This window comes from Maniola jurtina, chromosome 7 (assembly GCF_905333055.1).
Source record: "Maniola jurtina chromosome 7, ilManJurt1.1, whole genome shotgun sequence".
Lineage (NCBI taxonomy): Eukaryota > Metazoa > Arthropoda > Insecta > Lepidoptera > Nymphalidae > Maniola > Maniola jurtina.
Window position 1 is genome coordinate 2,936,156 of NC_060035.1, and position 18,479 is coordinate 2,954,634.

An 18,479-nucleotide genomic window follows, 5' to 3' on the forward strand; every position below is an offset into this window, starting at 1 on the left:
TTTAGTTTTTTTAATCCCATGGGAACTCTGATTTTCCGGGATAAAAAATAATGTATGCTCTTCCCCGGGATGCAAGCTATCTCTATACCGAATTTCGTCCAAAAAGGTTGAACAGAAAGGCCGTGAAAAGCTAACAGACAGACAGACACATTTTCGCATTCAATATTAGTATGGATTATTCTCTAAACTTATCAACAATATATCCAGGCAAAGGCATAAGGTACAAGAATTTGTTTAACACGATTATGCCCAGAGAAAACGCAAAGGATATCCCCAAATTAAAGTCCATGTTAAAATCTCCTGTCTGGTCTATATCGCCTCCGAAGTTCTTCGATGTGAACCTTTCAGTCAGAAAGGCTTTGCCAGTGGGGTACCTGCAATAATAATGATTTTATAAAAATAGGTAGGTAGGGTTATAAGATAAATAGCTGGTAACCTCTTAAGAAAAGTGTTAATAACCATTTTGCGGAAAACAAGTTTTCGCGCGCTGATCAACGAATCGGGCGCTACCGCGTCGTAGAAATCCGCTCATTCACTTCGGTTCAAAAAATTTGAAGTGATCAGCGTTCAAACTATTACAAATTTTTAGAGTTGACTAGCGACCCGCCTCGGCTTCGCACGGGTAGAATATTACAATTTAAAAACAAAATATAGCCTATGTCACTCAGGAATAATGCAGCTTTCCACTGGTGGAAGAATTTCCAAAATCGGTTCAGATTTTCTAGAGATAAATTCCTACAAACATACTTGAACAGGAACACTTTTCCTCTTTATAATATTAGTATAGATTAAGTATATAGTCCTACCTGCAATTAGCATTTGAATTGGTGTTGATATTGGAAGAAGTCTGTATCATGCTATTGATGGATGTGCAGTTCTCCTCATCGCTGAACGCAAGCGCGTCGAACATCGGCTGCTTGAAGATGCTTCTGTGTAGGAATATGGAGGCGTAGCGCGTGTGGGTGAGGTAGGTTAGGTAGAAGAGCCAGTCTTCGTAACCTTTGTAGGATCTGGAAATAATGATATCTTACGTCAGTATGTGTTTTGTGGTGCATATAGTATGTAAGTATATTAAAACACACATTATATGTATACGTAAGTATATTCAAACATACATTATACATACATACAACTCCTGGAGAAAACTACAGAACACATCTCCAGCGGGGATTCCAGAGCTTTCCATGTTGTGCTGAGGATGACAACTAAAGGGAAAACCCACTAACCCCTTCTTCCAGAATATCGCTTATCTTAAGCATCAGCAGTATGCAAAATATGGTTACCTCAAAACGCCACTAGCCAGCATGACGTAAATGCAAGTGATGTAGATGTTGACAACAGCTGCAATGAGGCCGTTCTTCACGAACATCATGATGGCTATGCTCTGCTGCTCAGCGTAGATGTAGCTCGACCATAGCACCAGTGCGAAGTACAGATAGTCTATGGTGTCTGATAAATCACCGAGAATCCTGGGAAAGAAATACCTACATGAAGCAAGAAGAGAAAAGAAACACACTACATGGACAGATTTAACTAGAGTGAGGGAACTCTCGGGTTTATTCTGAATCGATTAAAAAAAAAAGCGAGCAAACGAGTTGGCGGGTCACCTAATGTTAAGTGATTACCGCCGCCCATGAACATTTCCAGTACCACAGGAACCGCCAATGAGTTAGCAAATGCGATGAAGTTGCTCCGTTGCGGCGTGATTGAAGGACAAATACTTTCGAATTTATGATATTGTTACTACTCACGGATAAATGATAGCAGCTGAAGCGAAAGTAGTGATGAAGGAGAATGGCAGAGACACCAGGTTCCAAGCGAGCAGGAGGCTCGCTCCACTGTATAAGCCTTCTTGAGATTCTTGGTAGTAGCGCGTTCTGTAGGGACCGTCTGGAAGAGGTTCCAAAATTCGCATATAGTGCAAGCAGGAACAAAGACTTATCGCTAGGTCAGAGTCAGAGTCAAAGCGTCAAAGCAAGTCAACCAGATTTTTCTTCGATTTCTCTTACCACAAAGCCTGTAGACTCATATTGCTAGTTCCTGCAATCACAGTCAAAGCGAGTCAATCAGATGTTCTTAAATTTCTCTGACCATGTGACCTATTTTTAACCCCCGACCCAAAAAGAGGGGTTTTCTAAGTTTGACGTGTGTATCTGTGTATCTGTCTGTGGCATCGTAGCCCCTAAACTAATGAACCGATTTTAATTTAGTTTTTTTTTTGTTTGAAAGGTGGCTTGATCGAGAGTGTTGTTAGCTATAATCCAAGAAAATTGGTTCAGCCATTTGAAAGTTATCAGCTCTTTTCTAGTTACTGTAACCTTCACTTGACGGGGGTGTTATAAATTTTTAATTTAAACTTGTTATAAAAACATGAGCTACTGTTGAAATTCTTTTTACCTAAACTTTTAAATACGATTGAAAATCCAGTCCTTCTGATTCAATTCTAGTTCAAAATTTATGTTATTCTTAATTTACTTACAAAGGCAAATCGTGTTCATGATACTGATAAAGTATGTCCCGACCATAGTGTTGAATATAAGGCCACTTTTAGTTATGAAAGCTCGCTGATAGTTCTGCAACAGAGAGACAAGACTTTAAAAATAATATTTAAACATGAAGGTCTAAGAGTAGTTCCTTCCTTTTCTAGAAAAAAAAAATTGGGAAAGGGACGGCAATATTATGTGGATCAAAAGAATTAGAATATTGAGAACAGGTTACCTCAGATTCATTGTAGAAGATCCAGAGTATGAAAAAGTATATTGGCAATGATAGTAGCCTCATCGTCATTTGTTTGAGGCCATGCTTCTTCACGTTGAAGATTGATGCTAACATCCTCCTAAAATGTAAGTAATTACTGCATATAATACTTATTACTTGATACCAACTATAAAGAATCATTTAGACTGGAACTTTAAATAGTATCTTTTCTTGTCATCAAACATTATTCCAGAAACATTTGTACATTACACCTTGGTGCCTGGTTCATTTCGACCACTGTGCCAGATTTTTATTTCCACATGCAAGTCACACTGGATTTCAACATAGGGTTATTCCAAATATAACAAATTCCTAAAATTCCACATTTCCTCAGGTGCTGCAAATGTTCATGAGCGCTGGTAATCATTTAACATCAGGTGATCCGCCTGTTCATTTGCTCGCTATTTTTGTTTTAAAAAACCGGCCAAGTGCGAGTCAGACTCCCGCACTGAGGGTTCCGTACTCGGGTATTTTTTCCAACATTTTGCACGATAAATCAAAAACTTATACATAAAAATAAATAAAAATCTGTTTTAGGATGTACAGGTAAAGCCCTTTCATATGAAACCCCACTTGGTATAGTTAGGTATCTTATTTTGAAAATTGAAACACATTTTAATTTTTTTTAAATGATGTAACCACAAATTCATGATTCTAGGTCAACGAGAAGTACCCTATAGGTTTGTTGACAGATACGACGGACAGACAAACAGACAGACAATAAAGTTATCCTATAAGGGTTCCGTTTTTCCTTTTGAGGTACGGAACCCTAAAAATATTAATGAAATCAGGAGGATAATATTATATAAGGAGGTATATTTTCAAGCTGTAGGTAATAATTTGGTAGTAACAGCCAACTTACAGGTACAACATCCAGATAGTCCTAACGCCGCCCGCTTTGCCATAGTTGAGCTGTATCTTGTTGGGGTTGATGATGCGGCCGTGCTCGGCGTGGTTGCCCTGCATGATGGCCGGCCCCTCCACCTTGAACTTCTCCACCAAAGCCGCGATCTGGTGGTTCGACTCGATGAACCTTTCGCGCGAACGTCTGTCCACTGTTGACAGGCATACTGGAAAAAAATCATACCACGCATGCAAATAATCCCATAAGTAAGGTACCACTATCTACTCAATTTGAAAAATTCGATGACGAAACTCTAAGGGATGTCACGATTGCTATTGTTCGTGGCATTTTTAGGGTTCCATACCTCAAAAGGAAAAACGGAACCCTTATAGGAACACTTTGTTGTCTGTCTGTCTGTCCGTCGTGTCTGTCAAGAAACCGATAGGGTACTTCCCGTTGATCTAGAAGAAGAGAATTGAAATGCTTTTCAATTTTCAAAGTAAGATAACTATACCAAATGGGGTATTATATGAAAGGGCTTTACCTGTACATTCTAAAACATTTTTATTTATTTTTATGCATAATAGTTTTTGATTTATCGTGCAAAATGTAGGAAAAAATACACGAGTACGGAACCCCCAGTGCGCGAGCCTGACTCGCACTTGGTCGGTTTTTAACCAGGACTAGAGTTTGCTGTGCTATGGTAGAAGAATGATTGGTTTTGAGGAGAAAGCTGCATAAGATAAGTATCTTCGACCTCCGAGGGTTATTATCTCTATTTGAGGGTAAGGAAGTCTATTAAAGTATGGCAATCTTCCATCTTAAAACCCTCTGTTGCCTACCCTAGTCCGGAAGACATCATGTTCGTAGCGATCTAAATTTTCAACAGAAATTCCAAACTTAAACCATCGTTTTCCTAAATCTTTTCAAGGAAGTAAACTTATTGGAGATTGGGTTAATGATGTCGATTTCTGGGCCAATATAAAGAAGTAAGAAATACGATTAAACTTACAGTAATACATCAAAGGGTTTTCCAGTTGTGGACAAGGAAAGCCGATGCTGCCGAAGTAATCCAACAGGTTTCTCGTGGGACCCGCGTACACCACATCTCCAAGGCACAGGTATACCACGCGATCCAGGAATGGAAACACATCTACAACAAATATTCAAGGGATTATAATTGAAAGGGTGAATTCCTGAAAGGCTCGCAACGCATTGGCTCTGGCCTGTTGAATTGCTCGCTATTATGAAAATGAATTAAATAATTTAAATTTAAATTTTAAATTAATTTAATTAAATAAATTATATAATTTATGAAAAAAATATATAATATACAATCTTGACATGAAAGCTTCATTTAGAGAGCGCGAGTCCTTCTCAGGGCTACAATATTGCATCAAGGGGTACCTACTTTCAAAAAAACTATTATTGTGAAATATTTGGGTACCAAGTACAAATAAGCACTAAGTAACAAAATATCGTTGAGAAGTCAGTTGAGAATTTCTGGGGAAGTAGGTATATGCAAACATTGGTACAATTGCAGCAAATAATAAATTAAAAAAAATATTTTGTCTAGCTAGCTAGTGTCTCCAGCTGGTAGATGTAAGTATAATTTTTTTACCATATTTACGCATCAGCTGATTTTTTTTAATGCTTACCTGATCTTGGCTTTTCCATGGTAAGTATGATAGTAGTTCCATATTTCTTGGCTGCATTTGAAAGGATCGATATCACCAAATATGTATTCAAAGGATCCAAATCCCATGTAGGCTCGTCGAGAAGCAAAATAACTGAAATAATTAAATAAAATCGGTCAAGTGCGAGTTGGATTCGCACACGATAGGTTCCGCACCAATCGTACACGAAATAAGACTGTTTAATTTTTATACGCATTATACATACTTGGATCTCGAATAAGTTGAACTCCAATAACAAGTCGACGATATTCGCTCTTAGTTAGGTTTGTAACACACTTGTTTGCTACCTAGGGAAAAAGAGAAAACAACATGGTTATTTGAGCTTATTTATAACCTACGCAAGTTAAAATCGAACTTATAATACTAGTAACTTACTACAAGTATTAACTTACTTGAGATAGTGCTAAATCTGCCATAACTTGCTTAACTTTCGACGACTTTAAATATCCCGAAATCTGTTAAAAAAAAGCAAAATATGGGCATAACGCATAACAGCTGAGTAGTTTCCTGCAATAGTGGTACGGTGTGGGAGGGGTGCGAGGGGTGTGATGACGTGGCGCAAGAGTTCAGTGATTCGTTAACTTGTGACAACTGTCATTCTCCCGCACCGCTCCAATACGCCAGAAGCCTATAACTAACGGCCGAAATTAATAATCAATCTATCTGTAATCTGTCGATAAGTTACTTAGCAATGTTGTTATTCGTAAAAAGTCTTTTTGCCAAATTACAGCGTTGCTAAGTAACTTATCGACAAGTTAAAGATAGATTGAGCATTAATTTTGGCCGTTAGTCATGCGCTATAACTAAGGATACCAATTTATCTTTCTTGTTTTTAAGGTTCCGTTTTTCCTTTTGAGGTATCAAAAGGAAAAACGGAATAAGTTTACCTTTAAATAATAGGCTGATGATTGGCACCTAGTCACGAGGTTTGATACTTCTAAATTAAATTACTTTTGGCTGTCCTATTCTACATTGGTAAGAAAAAGATGCAAATATTCTAAAATTTACCTAGTTGCGCTTAGAATCAGTATCGTATAGGTACGTAACGTAGTTATGTTACCTTAGTAAGTGACAATGCCAGGGTTTGCTGAACACTCAACCCGGGTAGAAGCTTCGTGGAATGTCGCACTAAAGCACAGGTGTTCCTGAAGTAGTCCTTCTCCAAAGGCACCCCTTCTAAGAGGATGTGCCCTTTGCAGGGAACGCGGCGGCTTATGACGTCCAAAAGAGCGCGTTTTCCACTGCCTTAGAAAAGTTAAAGATCTTATTAGAATGGATAGTGGATACCCACATTTATGTTGTATTGGTGGGTGATATCGGGGTTTGTCAGTTAACGCCATAAGTTCAAGAGTAAGATCAAAAAGCCTAGAGGAGATATCGTAATAGGTTTTTTGATATTTTTCAGAAGCGAAGCTCTAACGCATTTTATAGTAGCTCTGCGTTGAATTGCTCACTTTATATGGGCATAAATACGTACGCTAAACACAATCCAATTTACAGGCATAACGCATAACTGACTAGGTTCCTGCGATAGTGGAGCCGTGCGGAAGGGGTGTGATGACGTGACGCGAGAGCTCAGTGATTCAAAATTCAATTTTTTTTAAATTCAATATATTTTTATACAATTAGACTTTTACAAGTACTTTTGAATCGTCAAGAGCATCTACCACTGGTTTGCAACGCCTTTTCTGCCGAGAAGAACCAGCAAGAAACTCGGCGGTTGCTCTTTTCAAAGATTTGTTATACAATATTATGCCATGTATAAAAGTAATTGAAGTCCCGTGCATTGCTGGAGCGAGCTGCAGGTCAAATCTACGCTCTTTTATCATTTACATAATCTTCGATTGTAGGTATAATATGCTTTTCACAGGAGCAGTTTTAATATACTAACTTTTACTACCTACTAACCTTTTAAAATATCATTGTACCTAAATCTTTTGTACTAGCCTTTTATTAACGTTTATACTATGTATCTTTTTAGCTATAAACAATTATATTTTTGTAAATATTTTATGTATAAAAGTTGTAGCTTAGTCGAATAAAATAAAAATAAAATAAAATATATTTTTTAAACTTGTGAAAACTGTCAATCCTAACGCACCGCTTCACTTCTGCATGAGCCTATACCTAAAGTAATCGAAGTCCTTTGAAAGATCGTAATATTTTACGAACGATTTCTATGTGATTAGGCATATTTAAAATCTAGCACATAACTACTGGCACATCGCGATCTTATGTTTGCATTGCTATAGCTACCTTTAGAACCCAATATAGCTGTAACTTCGCCACTGTGAGTGAGGAAGGAGACATCCTTCAGGATAACTCCCGTCTTCACATCTCCCGTCAAGCGCTGGAAGAAGCTGCCTGGTTCAACCTATAGGAAAATATCAAATATTAATGTCCTCCTCACTGGATTTCTCTGAATTACGAGTAGATACTCTCCATTTTTCGTGGTTCAAAGCGATATGGCTGCCAATAGTAAACATCTTAGAAACCTAAGCTAAAGAAAAGAATCGCCGCCCGCGTGGATTTAGATTTTTAAAAATCCCGTGGTCGATTTTCCTGAACAAAAGTAGCCTATCCGTGGTAGCCCGTCCCCGGGAAATTTCCTAAAAAACATTTACTTATACGGATTATTCTCTGAAAACTCGTGAAATAACCACGATTTAGGAATGCAATTTCTTACAGTATCAGAGGGTTGAGGAGTTGGGTCCTCGAGTTCAACAATATAGTCTTATCTTGGCAGGTACCGCCAATATTAATTTACAACCGACAGTTTCTAAATCTAATTTTGGTGGCGAGGTCCCCTGCAGCATCAGGATTGAGGAGATCGAATCCATTTTTTTTATGTAATAATGTCGCAAAGTTCCTTTATCAGTGTACTTAGGTAGAAAAACACAACTCATCCGTGAGAGTCGGTTAAAAAGTAGCCTATGTTACTCCTTGGCTAATCCTCTACTTGTCAGTAAAAGTCCCGTCAAAATAGTTCCAGCCGTTCCGAAGATAAGCCCGTACAAACAAACAGATAAAAATTTTAAAAACGTGTGATTCAGGTTTGATATCGTTCAAATAACCTTATGAGCTTAATATGAGGTAGTCATTTCGGAATTACAGACAGACACTTCAATTTTATTTATTAGTATACAGATATAGATTTTGAAATTAAATAAATACTTAGGTACATAGATAGATATGTAAAAATAGATAAATAGATAGGACTTAAGATAGACAAAATAGGTATTTAACGGCTGCGAATTTCGATAGTTTTATCATTTTCCCGAATCCCCATACAAAGGACATCAACGGGCGCAAGGGTAGTCCAAAATTTTTAGTTTTACTATCTGCATTTATATATTTTTTTTGTTTATGATAAGTACTTTTTTGCGAAATAAATTTAGAAACTATTTACTATTTTGGGAAAAATACATTCTTTTAAAATCGATTATTATATTTTATAAAATTAATAAAAAAATACACGGGAACTGAAAAATAAAGTTTTAAAAATTTTCACATAAGCCACCGCGCCTTTCAAAGCGATCACTTGCATACAATAAAAATTAATAGGTAGGTACATAGGAGAGTAACTTACTTGACCCGAGTGAAAAACATTGCACAGTTCCAAAGTATAGTCACTTCCAATCATTTTTAACTCCGAATAACCTTTTCAATTATAAGTAAATAAAGTCTATCAACAGATATAATCCCATTCTAAAGCAATACAGCCTCCTTGTACTAAATATATCGCAAACTAACTTTCTGTAGCCAACTTCAGAGCTTACCTAACGCTCGCGACGTTTGCCTGTTTTATGCTGCTAACTTCTGTAACTGTACTTGACATTAACTGTGTATGTAAATGGGATTTTAAACTTTAACCCTGGTGGAGAAGGTTGGTTTTTCAAGCGGAGTAGGAAACAAGTGCCTATTAAGGGGATTTTTGTCCTTTGTACTTGTAGCACTAAACATTTTTTATTTCACCTCACAGGGGTAGTTTGATTTCCACCTAGATCAATTTCCATATGTCAAGTAAAGTCATGGCTTATGAAGTCATGACTTTACTTGACTTATGAAGTCATTTTATTTGACTAAGGGATAGGTTAGGTTTTCCGCCTCTATGTATGTACCTATATTTACAAGTTACTTGCAACTGTTACCGTTGTGGTCAAATAATTAAATCATCAAAGTTTTCATTTGATTTATTGTATAACTAGCTAATGCCCACAACTTCGTCCGCATGGTCCGCATGGATTTAGGTGATTAGGTTTAGGTAACTCGTTGATTTTCTGGTATAAAAAATAGTCTAATGTCACTCTTCAGGTCTTAAACTATATCTACTCATGGACCAAATCACGTTTCGTTGCTCCGTTGCGATGTGATTGAAGGACAAACCAATAAACTAACAGACACACTTTCGCAGTTATATCTAATATGGGTGGCGATGTAATGTTAAAACCTATTCAAATTAATTTTAATGCAATATTTTAAATAGTAGAAAGTCTACAAAAAAATACTTATTGTGCTTGCCCTTAACACTGAAAGCCTCATTTTCCATACACCTCTACGCATCACTGCAACACATATGCACCGTGAACCTCACATAACCCCTTCTTTTTCATCTCCAAACAAAACTCCATACATAGATGAGATGGCTATATTCAAAGTTATGTTCACACATTCCAAAGATTAGTTTTCTCTTTCCCTCGTACGGTTCTAACTATTGTTAGACAGAGAAAGCAACATGCGCAGTGTCACTGACTGTTCAGTAGCAAGCAGTACGGTCGTCGCTGTAGTTCGTCAGTATCAAGTACTACCGATCCTAGATTACTAACGAACCGCGATTTTATTACGAACGAAGGCATTCGATATTTGAATGTTATCTTTTTATAAATAGGTGTTTTAGTGTCGACGGATTTGGCGCATTTTTATTTTTACTGTGATTAAGTGTTTTATGGTGTGCAGTGTAGTGCGCTTCTAACATACAGGAATCCCGTTGGCCGGCACGAGTGTTTTACCAAGTAAGTTGACTGTACACATTCACATATTTGTGTAGGTGGTTGGAACTTCGAGAGGCTTTCATTGGGTGTTCTATATAGACATTAGAAATAATAAACTCTATTAAGTTACTAATGTAATAGGTATAGCAGGGTGTACGAGAGCCACAAAAAATAAGTTAGGTGGGATCTAACTGTATTTGAGTGTAATATTATTTATACCGACTATGTGTTATTTTATGTCATTTTCATCAAATAAATGACATGAATCCTTTAATCGGAAGATCGGGGTTCGATCCTGGGCATGCACCTTTAACTTTTAGCAATTAAATATCACTTGCTTTAAATGTGAAGGAAAGCATTGTGAGGAAACCTATATGCCTGACAGTTCTCCATTGTTCTCAACGTGTGTGAAGTCTGCCAATCCGCACTAAGCCAGCCTGGCGGACTATGACCTAAGCCCTTCATATTCTGAGAGGTGACCCGTTCTCAGTAGTGAGACAGCGATAGGTTGGTCATGATGAAGTGGAATAAAATAACAGATACAAGTTAGTCCTTGCCAGCAATATCACCTGGTGGTAAGTGATTATACAGTCTAAGATTGAAACGGGCTAACCTGGATATGGCAGTTTTCATTAAACCCGTACTCCTTGGGTTTCTAACTTTATCTCTATACGCTTTTTACGTAGTTAGATCCCGTTAATTGAGTCGATACACATTTATGTAAGTGCTAAATCAATACACCAACGGTTTTCTTTTACAAAAAAGACTTTCTGAATATATATTTTTACAGAAGTGATCGTATAATAGAGCATTGAGTAGTTAAGTAGGTTTAGGTAAGTTTTTCAGTAAGTAAATCACAAATCGTCACTTGAGTTGGAGGTAACTTATCGATTTTTAATGATACCTTAATCAATTTATCGATGAGTAAGATACACCAGCCCCCTAGCATGACCAAGTCCCACGCATGTGAGAGGACGACATTCTATCCCACTTATGTATGTGTCAAAATAGGACCTCACCAGTCACCTCCACACCCAAGTATCAAAATAGGAAACATTTAACTATGCCATTGCGATTTTGTTATATTGATGATATCATGTAGGTAAAAATCGTGCAGCGTTTTTTTATGTTTTTAGTAATAATTAGGATTTATTCGTCCAAGTAATTAGGTAGGTACCTACCTAACTTACTTACCTAGCTACTAATATTTAGCTAAGTATATTGCAAAAGTAAGGTCCTGTGGGAAGGTCATTTCTATTTTTTTTTTAAATAAAATACGTTCAATAGACAATATTATAATATCTTTCATTTAATTATAAAGCAAAGATAAAAAGAAATAGGTAAATACTTAGATATATACGCTAAATACGCTATTGAGAAATCTTTCTATCCCGTATCTAATTAGAATCGGCAAGTTGTATGGTAACATGAAACCTTCATGGGGTAAAAAACTTAAAACAATGAGTGGAGGTAACGACCTCAGGCATGACCTCAGGTGGTGGTGAGTCAGTTTTTGGGAATTTGAAGTCATCCGAGCGGATATTATAGTCTACAAGGACGAAATCCGGGTAGGTAGATCTACCTAACAACTCAATGTTTTTAGAACTTTGCCCCTTCATCGTTAAGCATCTTGGATTTAGTGTTTATTATATGTATTTTAAAGTCTATAATTTCCCATCTTCTCGTGATTTAGTTTTTGACTGCCTGCTTAATAGCGAGCTCTGTTTGAAATATTACTTAAAAGAACTTCCTTTTATACAAAAATCATAGGAACGGCCCATAATTTACCATAGAAGGTTACCGTTTTAAAGGGACGGACGAAACAGTCCTATCGATAATTAATTAGCTATCAAAATATTCCATTTGGTTTGTAAGTACGTATAATTAAATCAAAGAGATATTTTACCTTTTAGGTGCTACTTGGCAAGTATTGATTTAAAGGTGAACGGTAGCAGTATCAAATAAAAGGCCTGAAATAATTTTCCAAATAAGTCCGTACGACCTCAAATGCTTCGAAGTGTGTTCAATGTCTAACAACTAAAATATTCAGGCAGTGAGATGTTATATGGCCTATTACTAGAGCGTGCAACTTCTAAAATAGTTTGCCTTTGGCGTCAACAGACACCATGCGAGATTTTGTTAATCAATAAATTACCTAGGTACTTACTTAATTTATTAATAGCAAATTACTTAATTTATTGATGAACTCAAAATAAAAGCAGGTCCACTGCCTGTGTCCACTGCTAATTGACAGCTTCAAACATTAATTTATGATCAATGATAAGCTAACACCTACCATACATAGCGCGGGTAGCGAAGCTGAAGTGGCTATGGGTAGGCCACATAGGTACATACCTAGTTCGAAAAACCGATAGACGGGGACCCAAGGTGCTAGAATGGCATTCTAGCAAAACGTAGCGTTGGAAGCATTTTGGACAGACGACATCGGACGGGTTGGAACGGGAGCAGCCCGGCTAGCATGGGCAGTAGATAAAAATTATATCCCCGATTATCGCCTGGATTTAGGCGGCGCAAGACCGTGGCGTTTGGAAGTCCCTACAAGAGACCTATTTCCAGCAGTGGACGGGTAGTAGTTAGGTGGGACCGCTTTTCGACGCCTGAAGTACAAAATTTGCTCCTCCATGACTTAAGCTCATTGCAGTAAGATATAATTATGTAGGTTTACGAGAAAACCGTTCTCATGGAACTTTATGGTCGAGTTCATTTATAAACGTATCATATTTATTTACAAGCTTTATAAAATAACTGTACCTACGCTTCTATTCCACTTTCTCAGCGAAATTGTACCTACTTCATTATTTAAATGCGATAGATATATTATCATGTTATGGTAATCAGATTACAGTCAAACTTGCAATGTTTGTTGTTTTTGATAATTTCTTGAAAAATATGAAACCAATTTTTTTGAAACGTACCTAGGATCTGTTGTTTGAATAGAACTAAATTTACTCGTATATCGGGATTTGAATCTAAAAAATTAAACAAACGTTATAATAGTGTTTATTTTAAACTTGACATACCTATTTCTCATGCAAATACTATCAAAACTTCAATTTTTCGTCAGCTTATGGGCTAGTTCACTCTGGTATAGGTTTATGCAAAAGAATAAAGTAAATACATAATAGCTTTTGTATAAGGCTTTATGATACGAGTTTGATGAAAAAAATTAACTTAACAACAACTTTACAGACCCTGTCTTAAATCAACGTAAAGGTACCTATGCTAATGCATTGCATCCGTAACGAAAGAGAGAACAATATAACATTCGTATTCACAAAGTATGATTAAGTATGCCTCTAAGTAAATCCCAATTGATGTATTCTGACCACGTCTTACTGCCTTGGAAATATCCTTTTCTGTAATCTCCAAAGATTGCGCAGCTATGTGTATGGTTATATACCACAATGTGCCAACATCACAATTGCATTAGCAGTAGGCAGGGTAACATGTTATTACTTTGTGTAAGCGTAACTAAGGTTGTTAAACCGTTGTTTGCGATTTGATATGCAACGTCCATGAGGTATTTTTGTTGTGAAATACATATTACGTTACTTTGGTTATCTTAAAAATATTTTTCTTACCAACTTAGATGTAGGAAAGATCTGCTCGGCACTTCGGAAGTACACCTACCTACTTTGATTCACCGCGTCCTTCCAATATTAACTCGGATTTGATGTCAGGCCTAAGTAATTTTTGCGATAAACTGGAACTTAATATTTTTTTAACTAGGTAATATTATATGATATCACATATCCCTAAGGGAGTTGGCTAACTCCCGGCTTATGCCATTTCGCTGCAATATGTATGTTTATTTAGACCTATAGGGGAGATGTTAATTAAAAGAGATAATAAGAAAGAGGATGGGATAAATGCTTGCGAGTTGTGTGCGCTAAACGTATATAAATTAATTATTTATTATCCGACATTTAGTTTACGGGACACGGATCGCGTGAGCTGTCAGACGGGATGTAACGTTGATCTTTCGCTTTTTAGGGATCCGTACCTCCAAAGGAAAAAAAACCTTTATACCTTTATAGGATCACTTCGTTGCATTTTTGTCTGGCCCTTTTTCTCACAAACGCGTGGAGGCTTCACGTTGAAATTAATATCAAATCTCAGATCTACAATCCCTTGGAGCTGTAAAAAAATCAAACTTCCAAGTTAACGCAATTGAAAGATATGGTCTCTCTCGCAAGGGAATCAAAACCTTTACATTATGGTACTTACTTCACGTTGACCTAGAATCATACAATTTCTTATAATCTAAGTAAAGGGAAAATCTGAAAACCATTTTGTTACCAGTTATCACATCCGATCACAAGCTTATATTTGCAGTTGGATATATTCCAAGCAACAAAATAATTCTTCCCAGGTACGGAACCTTCGGTGCGCGAGTCCGCCTCGCACTTGGCCGATTTTTATGTTTTAATATCTCGCATTATGGATTTATGTTGTTGTACAGAAGAAAATAAAATATATGTACACGTGAGTTTATTTTTATGGAGTTTGATTTCGAGATATTATTTATTTACTTTTCTCAGTACGCGATCAACTGTGTCGGTTTTTTATTGATAAGTAAGGAAGTTAATTTAACACACGTCTTTCAGTGTCATCATTATTGTCAATCGATTATCGTCCACAGCTGGACGTAAGCTTTTATAGGATTTCCACACGCTTCGGTTGTGAGACGCCTGAACCCAGGACTCGTTTGATGTCATCTGTCCACCCAGTGGAGGGCCATTCAGTTAGTTATACGTGATTTTTAGGGTTCCGTACCTCAAAAAGAGAAACTTGGCAGGTAGGTAAGTCTTATAGCACAAGTAAAGGAATAAATCCGAAAACCGTGAATTTGTGGTTACATCATTAAAAAAAAAATTTAAATGTGTTTCGATTTTCAAAGTAAGATAACTATACCTAGTGGGGTATCATATGAAAGGGCTTTACCTGTAGGTATATTCTAAAACAGATTGTTATTTATTGTACATATTGTTTTTGATTTATCGTGCAAAATGTGGGAAAAATTACCTGAGTACGGAACCCGCGGTACGCGAATCTGACTCGCAATTGGCCGGTTTTTGGTCTGATGGGATGGTCCGATCATGGGATAGTTAGTAGTTACATTACCACTCTACCAGGAATACGTAATTCATCCTTCCGGTACAATGCTACGAGTAAATCGATTAGAAGGTATCTTAGCTTAAATGAAACTGAGATAGATAGGTATAAACTTCCATGGCTATTCTGTATCTTTGAAAGTTTTCGTTAGACATTGAGTCCAGTTAGAAATCCATGAAATTTAGGTCACGTGTTTTTCTATTCCGTATCGAATGCGTGGCTAACTAATTACGAGTATCTAACACTTGGCAGTTGGCCAACATTAACATAGTAGCGTATTTTATCGACTTTATATGGCCAAATTAAATATCTCTGCCTGACAGGTAGCGTAGTAGAAATGTAAGACTTTTTAAATTGTACGACTTCGACTAGTTTTTAATTATTATCTATGGACATTTGACATTGACATTACATCAGTTTGAACTTTGACTTGAATTTAAACGGTTTTGTGTTTTGCATAGATTAGTGTTTTTTAACCCCCGACCCAAAAAGAGGGGTGTTATAAGTTTGACGTGTGTATCTGTGTATCTGTGTGTCTGTGTATCTGTGTATCTGTGTATCTGTGTATCTGTGTATCTGTGTATCTGTGTATCTGTGTATCTGTCTGTGGCATCGTAGCGCCTAAACGAATGAACCGATTTTAATTTAGTTTTTTTTGTTTGAAAGGTGGCTTGATCGAGAGTGTTCTTAGCTATAATCTAAAAAAATTGGTTCAGCCGTTTAAGAGTTATCAGCTCTTTTCTAGTTTTCTTGTAGAAAAGAAGGTTAGATAACCGTTAGGTTCATAATATTATGTCAATAGACAAATGTCAAGCTGTCAAGATGGACGTTGCCTAAACACATAATTATTTATTTGAAAATGATGTTTTGGAAAACTCAAATACTTTGGATCGTCGGGGGTGTTATAAATTTTTAATTTACACTTGTTAGTACCTAACTTTGAATTATGACTATAGAATGACTATAGAATTACAGTATTCTTGAGTGCTTTTATTGTGTACCTATCTAATTATTCCTTCAGCACATAATTTGAACGAAATCATGAAGCATATTTTGTCTATTTAGATGCCTCCAAGAAGAAAAGTCTCTGTGCGCCAATTCGAACTCTTGGTCGAGTTTGCAGAGACCCATCGCGATATTGCGATGGGTCGATACGCTGGAGGGCGTCTAGGGAACCAGGCTGCACGATGTGATGTCCCCATTGGGCGCTGATATGTACCCGTGGCATAAAAATGCAGAGCTGCTAGGATCTGCAATAAATATAAAATCCAATTTTTGTGTTAAATTAATCTCAATATTTTCTTCCTCAATATAAATATCAGAATTTTATTTTTATTTGTTATTTTATTTTGTACCAGAAAGTTGTAACAATTATGAGACAAAGAAAGTAAAAGTGGACAGGGAAGCACTCTATAAGAGATCTCTACCAGTGACGCTTGGCAGTGCGAGAGGTTGTAAAGGGAAAAGAATAGGTACAAAGATAGAAAATAGGTACTTTAGTACCTACATGAGACACCTTTAGTTCAATGCGAACAGCTGTCCTTCGTCGAGCGGCTTGGAGGTGAGGCTTGAGTTCCTCTAACACCTGCTGGTAGCCAGCCTTGCTCAAACGAAAGTTCGCAATGAACTCTGTTTCTGGCAGCTCCATTGGGTTATACATATCGCGCAGCCTGCGCCTGTAGACCCGTAGCGCCTTTTGTTGGCGCTGCTCTTCAGCATGCCCCATCAATACGGCACGAGCCATATTTTTTTTTAATTATTATCTACAACATTAACATAACCACAAAATATAGTACCTACTTGCTTACAAAATAACAATAATTTAACTCCGACCAACCAACCTTACTTTATATTACTTACCTTTTTACAACTAATAGGTAAGTACCTAGGTACTAGCTATCAATTTTTTATTATATTTTTCTGAAAAACCGAGCGGAATTCAGCCGATTTGTAATTAATAAAAATCCTTCGAAATTAAAACATCCCTACATTCGTTGAGATTGCTAAAAAATTATTACCTCTATAAAACGGACGGATTATAGTGGCGAGTCGCAAAACACTGGTCCCGACTAGTTGTTAAAACGATCGTAGCCACCTAATAAAGTTTCTAACTACAAACTGTCATTTTTGCTTAGTGAATAGAGTTTTAAAAACTATCGATACGAAAACATACGTGAAAAAGCATTTCCGGTTTCTATTCCATCCCATTAATGGCTATGATCGAGAGTCATTGTCTATGACGTCATCTTGGTTAAAAACTGACGTTAGCGAATAGAAAATTTGAGTTTGACATTTAATTATTAGAAATTTTCACGAAATTAGTGTGCCACTGAGATACAGCATAACCCGGTCAACCCACTTCTATCGACTGCTTCGTCACTTAATATACTGGAATAATTCATGGTTATCAGAGTAGGTATATCCGGGTCGAAGGACCATCAAGTTAGGCAGGAAAAAATGCTATAGATCATATATTATGTGGATGACGTTAGCAGGAGAACTTGACAAATTTTCGGTCGCTCGATCGCTTGAGGCGCTGCGCTGGCTGTTTAGATCCATGGTTTCGAGAACCTATAAAACCTCGTAAGTACTAGGGATACGGCCGATAACCGTGAAGGTAAGCGTCGTGTACGAAGCCTTGCGCAATTGACACTGTCGGTGAATTTATTATCATAGTGGCCTTAAAGGTGCTAGTTGTTCTAATGTTAATGGCAAACCTTCAGCTATTCGGACGTGGTGATTTGCTTGTATCACTACCCATAATATAAATGCAACAGTGTGTTTGTTTGTTGGTTTGTTGGACCTTTAATCACGTCGCAAGGGAGCAACGGAGATTTTAGATGGGATAGTTAAAAGCCTGGAGAGTGACATAGGCTACTTTTTATTCCGGATAATCAAAGAGTTCCCACATCAGCTAGTAGATAATAAATACATAATAAGTAGGTACTCAAGCGCCAGACTTCGATTAAGTGGAATTTCTGAAAATACTTAGTGGGTAGAGAACCAGGAATGCTTTATAGGTATGCCCTACTGACACACTCATATACCCATAAT

At 37.0% G+C, this 18,479-nt stretch overlaps 2 protein-coding genes across 4 annotated transcripts in view; one reads left to right on the plus strand and one right to left on the minus strand.

The window, feature by feature from the left end:
* Window positions 1–100: 100 nt before the first annotated feature.
* On the minus strand, window positions 101–9,075 carry LOC123866853 (ATP-binding cassette sub-family G member 5). Its single transcript, XM_045908576.1, has 14 exons — window positions 8,888–9,075; window positions 7,555–7,672; window positions 6,359–6,543; window positions 5,691–5,753; window positions 5,504–5,585; window positions 5,260–5,391; window positions 4,614–4,754; window positions 3,620–3,827; window positions 2,719–2,836; window positions 2,480–2,573; window positions 1,752–1,890; window positions 1,284–1,469; window positions 807–1,010; window positions 101–374 (listed from the first exon to the last, which is right to left on the minus strand). Exons 1-14 carry the CDS (start codon window positions 8,939–8,941, stop codon window positions 176–178), a joined length of 1,923 nt encoding a protein of 640 aa, XP_045764532.1. The 5' UTR covers window positions 8,942–9,075; the 3' UTR covers window positions 101–175.
* A 977-nt stretch (window positions 9,076–10,052) lies between these two features.
* Window positions 10,053–18,479, plus strand: part of LOC123866850 (ATP-binding cassette sub-family G member 8) — a 64,653-nt gene continuing 56,226 nt past the window's right edge. For all 3 annotated transcript variants that reach the window (XM_045908570.1, XM_045908568.1, XM_045908569.1), the window contains exon 1: window positions 10,053–10,310. The gene's annotated coding sequence lies outside the window, so the exon portion shown is untranslated. The remainder of the gene's footprint in view (window positions 10,311–18,479) is intronic.

Excerpts from the sequence above, each read along its gene's own strand:
- LOC123866853 (XM_045908576.1), bottom strand. The coding sequence starts at position 8,941 with ATGATTGGAAGTGACTATACTTTGGAACTGTGCAATGTTTTTCACTCG. Across the intron at positions 2,837-3,619 it reads ACTATCTGGATGTTGTACCT|GAGGATGTTAGCATCAATCT; the intron begins GTAAGTTGGCTG and ends CTTACATTTTAG. Across the intron at positions 2,574-2,718 it reads TCTTCTACAATGAATCTGAG|AACTATCAGCGAGCTTTCAT; the intron begins GTAACCTGTTCT and ends TCTCTGTTGCAG.